Below are 8,328 nucleotides of genomic sequence, written 5' to 3' on the forward strand. Positions count from 1 at the left end.
CAAGCTTTTACTATATGTAGATTTCTTCATTTTCAGCTACAAATGGTACAATTCGAAATAGAACGGATCCAGACGAAGGTGAGTTGTATCAACTTTCAGAACCAAAGAACTTTCAGAACCTTTATTATCATAGAACATCACACGAACTGCAGCAAAACAGATCAGAAGTCCGTCAAGGTAATCGTAACGCAGTAGAGCACAGTTATCCTACATGACGAATACTAAAAAGATGTCAAACTTACCATGATGAATGTGACGTAACCTATACCTATTCGTGCAAGCAAAGAACTACGCGAGACAGCGCAGGAATTACTCCTTGTAGAATTAAGTATGGAGCTTATCACCAAAGTGGTTAAATTCGACCTGAACATCACCCCACTGCACCAAGACTTGTCACTATTTGTCTTATAAGTTCACTTATTACTTACTTATGTTTAAATAACGTTGCAAAAACACCTGGCGGAATCAACTCACACCAATTAGCCAAAGCTTTTCTTCGAGAATCAATCGAACGTATTCTAAATCATTCGAAAACGTCCAAACAATATCCAACTTCGACAAATTTTCTTCCGCTCTCTTCCTGTTCCTCTCAGAACTTCAGAATTAAAGAAATTTTCAAAGCGAAGAAAAAGCACTGAAAGAAACATTGGACGTCAAAGCTCTTTTACGAAGTACCTAATAAATGGAGATTTGTGAAATTTTTTCCTGCGCACCTTACAGAAGTGTGAGACCTATACGAATGGAAAAGGAGTAAAATCCCATTTTGTTAAGATTGCAAATTAGCCCGCCAGGCCAAGGCGGTGTCGTCTATGCAAAATAGGGTCTAAGTGAGTAGTTCAAAGGACAGAACTGCACTCAGTACACCCTTTATAGAAAATCGTCAACGATAGAAACAACCGACTAAGTACACGTCTCGGTAGTTATCTTCTATCAAGTTGCATCCGAATTGTGTTAATGAACCCATCTGAAATGAATCCATCAAACAAACGTACAGCGTTCTACCGAGGAACTCACTGAAGCTGTTCATGTTAGTGAAAATATGCCTTATATTAGGAAGATCTTACCGACTGCAGCTGTGCATCCCATTCTTTACCAGCTTCTGTAGCCACAATGGAATAGTCTACTTTTTCACTGAAATATACATTACAGTTGTGCCCACAGACAAAAACGTGTGTGCGTCTCTATGCAAAAGCAGAGGGAACATCCGTTAAACAAAAAAAGGTGCTTCAAATTTCTGCGGGACGGGTCGGTCGCTTGACCAGCACATCCGTCAGCAATTATATGGTCCTCAATTTTTGTTCAGACTTGCCGAATGAACAACTTTTCGAGATTAAGACACTAGCAATTACATGCTTAAAGTGTGAAACATTTACCTGGCAAATCTGGTATATTTGAGTTTTTCGTCATTTCTTCCTTCTTCTAGAAGGTAGAGGGCAAGCTCTTCCATTGTGCAATTGTACCTCTGTAAGTATTAGATATCTCATACTATCTACTCTGTTTGATTCAATAGCATAGGGTGGTAAAATGAAGGTCTCTAAGTATCTAGTGTTGTAAGAGATTTCCACTAATGTAGCACTGAATGACCCGGTGGGTACTGCGGTACAGCCGTCTTCATGAAGTATAGGACAGGCTTGTTTATATACATTACTATTATATATTAAATATTATCATTCGTTTGTTTATGACTATGACTGTATACATAATTATTTATTTATTTATGACTCTGTTAGGTGGTGCACAAACTGCGAACAGTAATCCCCAGTATCCGGCTTCTACTTCAAGTTATTGTTCTTGTCGACATGAGTATTGCTGTTTAGATGACGTTTAGTCATAGTAAGTACTCAAACTAACCATGTTTTCTCTCCCTGGCGCGTACACAATAGCATAGGTTAACGGTGCTCGGATGTAGAGTGGTAGTGCACGAGATCCTGGGCACTTGGACGCGTCATAGGTTTCAGGCGAAACTGAAGGTGCGAATGGGAGGACGAAGAACGTCTGAAAGAAACACTTCCTCTGTACAATACAAAGAAAATCATCATTGTACAATTAGGGAGACGTTTCTAAGCGCTTGTAACTGGGAGACCAACCCCAAACACGATGAATTCAGAAAGAATCATCAGAAGGGACGTAGATGCAACGGTTGGATTCTGGCACCCCTTTTATGTAGAGACAGTGGACTACTTTTAGGAAAAAAAACCTTCAACGCGGATATAATTCAATGTACATAAGCTTAACGAGTGTACTCCTGCATTTGTAGTGAAAAAAGGATTGTACCAGTGATATATTATATGCGAAGTGCAAATTTATTAAAATTTGTATCATAGGCTTACTGAAATCCAGTTTGTAGATGAACGACAACTTCCATTATTTGTTTCAGCGTGTACTAATTCGAAATCATACCTCGTATCGCACTGTACTATTTTTCGAATTATTCGAAGGAACATCAATACTAGTTGCCACGAGTTCCTTTTATCTTCGAAATCTGAAACTGATTGGACTAACTTTCCTAAAATGTAAATCGATTTTGTCAGAGAGTTGTCAAAAAGCTGAATGTGTTGATTGTTTGCGTTGGTAGACACCCGCTGGTGTAATTTCTTTCTCCATTTCTGGCACATCGACTTCGGGTTGAAGTGGAACTTCTCGACTTCCTTTTTGAACCGTATCTTTAATCTGGAAGGAACAGCGCACTGATTGGCTGCGATCAGCTCTGCATTCAACTCCGCCACTAAGTGGATGTGGTCGATCGGGAAAACAAGCAAGCTGCGAGTTTGACTATCCGCTATCCGCCCTATGATGGCGTACAGATCCAAGAGACCTGAGCAACACTGCCAACGGTGATGGAAAAGGTTGACCGCATGGAGAAGAAACTGCTTAGTCGACTGTTGGGCTACTTTTCTCAATGGTGTACTACACCGAAAAACTTTACGCAGAACTTCATATGGTGTACGGAGAAGAAACTGCTTAGTCGACTGTTGGGCTACTTTTCTCAATGGTGTACTACACCGAAAAACTTTACGCAGAACTTCATATGGTGTACCGTCTTCGCATCCTTGGTCGCACTGTGAGGAGACAGATCACTTTCTTCAGGTTAACTTAAGGATATTACAGGAATCAGACCGGAAAAGGCCATCTGAACGCAAAAGAAAGTTCTGGACGAAGTGGTGAAGGAAGGTGTGAGGCAAGTTGTCATCGACAAGCAATTTAGGTGGGAAATGACGTTCACAGAGTATGGAATGGCAACAGATGAAGCCGCAGATTCTACCCGAGCTGCTTTTCGAGCGAGACTAGGATGGGCTGAAATATGCTTAAGAACGACTCACTTCGGCAAAGATGCAGGTCAAACGCGTTAGGCCATCACAAACGTTTAGATAAGTTACCACCAAACAACATTATCTATTGACTGACACCACCGTGTATCCTGTTTGATGGATACGCAGCTGCATCGAAAATGTATGCACCACCGCTATTGTCTCCAGATGCTTTCCATGCTGGTCTCAGTTCTTCCTCTAACGTGTAGGTGTCACTTTGCTCAGCCGGTGGGTCCCACATTCTGGAAACAATCGCAGAAAATCACCACACATCCACCGAAAAGAAATCTGAAGACAGCGGCGCCGATCTTCTTGACGTTCGCTTTACACTTCGTGGAAGAAGTTGCTTTTGCCCAGCGATTGCAGCCCTCCGATGAATTTCCGATGCTCTGATTGTCAAATTAATAGGTGAAATACGTATATCAGTATCACGGGCAAAAGGCGCAACTTTCCTTAAAAGTCGGTGTGGTTAAAGCAATAGAAGCTCAGACCTATCAGGCCGCACGACATCAGCGAAAACACACCCGATACTTGCACAAATGAAAATATGTTTTATATTGAGCAATGAAATTTCTTGCCAACTTATTAATAATTCACTTAAAGGAAACCTTTCACAAAATTAACAAGGCTCGGATCTCTTGGGGAATAGATAGGTGCTGGTGTAGTTTACAACTCTGGACGAGGTGACGCTCTGTTCCCCTCAGCAGCCCAGAAAAAGACCGCTGAAGAAGTTTTGCGTGACCCCGTTTTCTCAACGACGCAACTTACTACGCAAGAGAACTTGAGCAATTCCATCGACGTCGAACGTCCGCAATTCAGCTAATACCACGCTATACAAAATCGGCGTTATTTTGTCACGTATATTTATAACAAAATTCGTGAAAATGACACAGATCCCATGATGTCGAATTGGAGCGCTGGCGCCACAAATCAGTAAGAGGGATTGAGACGTGTTTGCTTGGAAATGATGGATAGTCTTCGAAATTGTGCTCTCACGTTTCTGTAGGGATTATTAACATTATTCGCCAGTCGGAAGCAAAATCAAGGTGGCCTTCAAAAATTATTCTTCAAAAACACTCCTCAAAAAAGAAGAAAAACCAGTACCGACCACATTCAAATATTTGCCTCCGAGGCTTCCGTTGAAACTTGGGGAACAACACCGCGCCCCTGGATTTTAGAGGGGTTACTAGTTCCGAACTGCTTTAGCTGTGAAGACTGCTAAGATGGATATTACTCGTGTGATCAAAGGCAGGCAGTGTATCGTTTAGTCAGTGCGCTCATCGCTTAGCGTTGGATATGGAGCACACCAAGATCGTTAAGGGAGCTGATGGAGCCATTCTGCGCCGCTCTGGTCAGATGCTGAAGAGGTGGCGAGAGTACTACAATCACTTGTGTAACGAAAAGTTCTGTCATCCTCCCATCCCAACTGTTCCCAGCGTCGAGGGTCCTGTTCTACCAATTACTGCCGTCGAAGTCAGGGCTGCCCTCGCAAAAATGAAGTCGAACAAGGCAACCGGTCCTGACATACCTGCTGATGTTTGGAAACTGCTAGGAGATCGAGGGTCCGTGTGGGGTCCGCAACTCTATTTAACTCTCTTTATTTAAGATCGTTGCAGAAGGACGGACTCCAGACATTTGGCAAACTTCTGTGACCGTGCCTGCCTGGAAAGCGGAAGGAGACATTGCTGACTGCACTTCGTACAGGCCTATACGACGGCTGTGCCATACGATGAAGGTTTTTGAGCGTGTCCTGGAAGCTCGTCTGAGGAAAATTGTCAGCGTTTCACTCAACCAGTGCGGTTTTGTGAAGGACTGCAGCACTATAGATGCTATCCATGCTGTCCGTATCCTCCTGGAGAAACGTCGAGAGAAGAACCGCAGCGTGCATCTTGCTTTTCTCGATCTCGAGAAAGCTTTCAACCGTGTCCCACATGAGCTGTTATGGATATCCATGAGGTCGCATAGAGTACCAGAAGAATATGTGCGGTTTGTACCCTAGGCCTTTTGTACCCTAGGCTTGCCTAGAGTCATCTTTCCCAGAGTGTTCTCCTTGGTCAAGCGTATAACGTTGGAAGTAGACGACCACATTTCCTCCACACTACGAGTAGGGTGGGGAAATGTAGATGGAGCCACGGACGCGAACAATATCTCCTTTCGATCCTTCAGATCCCACCATTTCATGTGTTTTAGTCCTCGGATGTCTCTTCCTTGGACGGGAGATTTTCAAGTCCATAACGAGCAGATGGTGTTGGGCAGCGACATGGTCTGTAGGGATGACTTTTGAATCCTGCAGAAGTCGGCGATCTCGTCGGCGTAACATCCAGAAATTTATTTGTGTTTCACGACCGCCGCAGGTGTACGTGATCAAATGCGATTTTCTTTTCCGATACTGCGTGTTAGCAATGATCATGTCACTTGCAACAGCATACTCCAGGATTCGCAACCCGTCGTCGTTACGAGCTCCATAACCGTATCCACCATGACACCTCTCGAACCCGTCTTTCCGAGAAGTCTCCTCCGATTAGAGGTACTTCTTCGCCTTCCAGGGATTGGACGTACTGCTCCAGATCTTCACAAAAGCACGCCTTCTCTTCTTTACTACAGCCCACCTGTGGCGCATAAGCAGAGACGACTCGCAATTCCACTTCTCCTGTGTCTACTTTTACAGCCATCAGGCGATCCGATAGTCGATCTATTTGACGACTGTGGCGCTGTTTCTAAACGACTCGCTCAATATGATACCAACGCCATTGCGATTTGATGTGCCGTGGTAGATGAGCTTGTAGCCATCGCCTAATTCCCTTGACTTGGAGTCTTTCCAGCGAGTTTCCTGTACACAGCATATGTCAACACGGCGTTTTCTGAGACTGTCTGCCAGTTCACGACTTCTTCCAGTAAGCGTCCCACGTTAAGTGTTGCCAAGCGCACTGGATGTTGGTGGCGATGGCGGATTAACTTCTTTGGCCGGCTCCGTCCTCTAGCCGGTAGCTCTCGCATATTTGCCACATTGCCCGGGCGAGGACAATGCGCGTCGCTTCTGGGGTACGCCCTAGCTTCTGAAGAACACATAGTAGACATTAGCAGTATGACGCGACAGGGGTGTTGTCCTCGGTCGGCTTGTCGCACTAACAAGCTAGCAGCCTGGCACCGGAATCGTCGTACTACCTCCTCACTTAGCTAGCCTGTAGCCTTCGCCCAAGGACCGGGCTACTAGCCGAACACCTTTGTGTCATGGTTGAATCTGCTGAGACGAAGTCTCGCCACCATAGCTGACGCTTTGAGGTAGGTGAGGTAGGATTTGCAGCAGCAAAGGCAGCATGAGTATGAGCGATTATGAGCATGACGCCGCTTACATGCCTCTACTTATCCTGAAAAACGGCGTGGGAAGCTGTGTTCGAACTTTCGTTCGATGCACCTTCTAATTCGCCACCCGTTTAGACGCACCGGTTCTCTCAGCAACCCATCTATTCAGTCTGCTTGAACAGGCCGCTGAAGAAACATTATTGATTTTCCTCTTTTTGCTCAAAGAGATGACACTTCTGTAGCGCTGCCCGATAAAAGATGCGCCGTATAAGAATTCGAATACGAAGCCCGCCTCCCACCATTTTTTTTTCAAGAACGGGAGGAACTGAGAGTGATCACATGCTCGTGATCTACACCCTTACTCGCGATCTATCCTTTCGAGTAGAGATCACAACATCGTCAATTTTTTGGTACGCTGTTTTTAATGTAAGCCTGCTTCCAATACCTTCAACTCTTAACTCTACCAACATTTCATGGAGAAAATGGTAATGAAGTGAAATGATGTGTTTTTCTCACTGAGTCCCTCTCACTGACGTCTTGGAGCTCCATGACCGAACGGACTGTTCTGTTGATTTCTTTCATCTGCTTGTTTAGGCCGCTCAGATATCCTGCGACAGCAATGCTAGTGCCGGCTTGGCCGTGAAGAGCCGCATGTTTGCACTTCCAGTCTTCATAACACAGTGTGTCAGGCGCGATTTTTGGAAACAAAACAGCGAGCACGCTTGACCTCAGCACAATGACGGCGGACTTCATCCGGTCGGCCATGCACCGGTTTCCGCATGAGGGACAACCGGATGCCTTATTTATAAGGCGAGGAAGTGATCAGCCGCTTTCGCCCGATGTTTGTCGTAATGAGAGCCAAGCTGATCGTTCTGGCTATTATACAAATCGGTAAGCAATTACTACCTAGGATTTTCTTTGATGTTTTAGTAACTAAATAATTGAGGTTGCATTTCCAGGCAGCTGCGATTCGGAAATCAGGAGAGCCATCGTAAAAGCGACGAAAACACCATGCTGTGTGGACACCCTGCTGCCAGGTGTGTGTAGAGCTCTATACAACAGGAATCACGAGAAATTCACTAGGCAGTGTCGATCGAACGCAGACTTCAGTTTCATTCAGTGCTGTCATTCCTGCCACTTCAACGATAATTTGCTCAGCTCTAAAGGTGAACCGCCATGATCAGTTTCGCTTCTATCGATTTGGAAAAAAATCTGACATTTTGAGGTCGACCTATAGCATCTGACTTCTACATGAGAGATGCGGAAGAACTACTTATAAAGAACGATCCACTGAAGTGCTTCGATCGACATGGAAGTGCTTTCTGCGAAGCATTCGCTTCCAAGCATGGCGTATGGGGTCGCGGTGGATACACCTGCGAACATGCGGCTCTTGCTTTTAGACTGTGCCGAAAAACATGTGGATACTGCAACGGGCAAATTCTCCTTTCTTTTCTTTTTTTTCAAATTTTGCCATTGACAAACACGTCTAATCATAATGTAGGTACGCTATTTTCAGATTTGGCATGCCGACGGTAGTGTATGATCCTGAGGTTGCAAAGAATCCTAAGGAGTGTCATCGTTTACTCTGAAAGTCGCTGCTCTTTCGTGATCCATGACAAAAGCGTACGAAATTTTCGGTATTCCTTTTATATTGACTACTCATTCTTATTTCTCTTCAATATTGTGCTCAAACGAATACTTCGAGATTTCGAAGTGT

General features: G+C 44.5%; 3 protein-coding genes across 7 annotated transcripts; 2 read left to right on the forward strand and 1 right to left on the reverse strand.

Moving 5' to 3' along the window:
• Positions 1–36: 36 nt before the first annotated feature.
• Positions 37–3,549, reverse strand: RB195_013911 (uncharacterized protein; the record flags this gene model as incomplete). Of its 2 annotated transcripts, none has more annotated exons than XM_064203939.1 (5): positions 37–207; positions 1,065–1,131; positions 1,374–1,462; positions 1,852–1,995; positions 3,406–3,549. In XM_064203939.1, 5 exons carry the CDS (start codon positions 3,547–3,549, stop codon positions 37–39), a joined length of 615 nt encoding a protein of 204 aa, XP_064059820.1. The 2 variants fall into 2 exon arrangements, with proteins under 2 accessions (XP_064059820.1, XP_013300084.2); XM_013444630.2 differs by lacking the exon at positions 37–207 and adding an exon at positions 881–964.
• Positions 3,550–4,604: 1,055 nt separating this feature from the next.
• Positions 4,605–6,069, forward strand: RB195_013912 (uncharacterized protein; the record flags this gene model as incomplete). 3 transcript variants are annotated; one of them, XM_064203942.1, is made up of 5 exons in its annotated part: positions 4,605–4,844; positions 4,915–5,294; positions 5,349–5,417; positions 5,499–5,571; positions 5,743–6,069. In XM_064203942.1, the coding sequence occupies 5 exons, from the start codon at positions 4,605–4,607 to the stop codon at positions 6,067–6,069; spliced, it is 1,089 nt and encodes a 362-aa protein (XP_064059821.1). The 3 variants fall into 3 exon arrangements, with proteins under 3 accessions (XP_064059821.1, XP_064059822.1, XP_064059823.1); XM_064203940.1 differs by lacking the exons at positions 5,349–5,417; positions 5,499–5,571; positions 5,743–6,069 and having other exon boundaries at positions 4,915–5,307; XM_064203941.1 differs by lacking the exons at positions 4,605–4,844; positions 4,915–5,294; positions 5,349–5,417; positions 5,499–5,571 and having other exon boundaries at positions 5,677–6,069.
• A 1,278-nt stretch (positions 6,070–7,347) lies between these two features.
• Positions 7,348–8,200, forward strand: RB195_013913 (uncharacterized protein; the record flags this gene model as incomplete). Of its 2 annotated transcripts, XM_064203943.1 has the most annotated exons (5): positions 7,348–7,502; positions 7,571–7,648; positions 7,722–7,777; positions 7,837–8,044; positions 8,128–8,200. In XM_064203943.1, the coding sequence occupies 5 exons, from the start codon at positions 7,348–7,350 to the stop codon at positions 8,198–8,200; spliced, it is 570 nt and encodes a 189-aa protein (XP_064059824.1). The 2 variants fall into 2 exon arrangements, with proteins under 2 accessions (XP_064059824.1, XP_064059825.1); XM_064203944.1 differs by lacking the exon at positions 8,128–8,200 and having other exon boundaries at positions 7,732–7,777; positions 7,837–7,848.
• Positions 8,201–8,328: the final 128 nt, after the last annotated feature.

The sequence above is a fragment of the Necator americanus genome, chromosome V (genome assembly GCF_031761385.1).
Source record: "Necator americanus strain Aroian chromosome V, whole genome shotgun sequence".
NCBI lineage: Eukaryota > Metazoa > Nematoda > Chromadorea > Rhabditida > Ancylostomatidae > Necator > Necator americanus.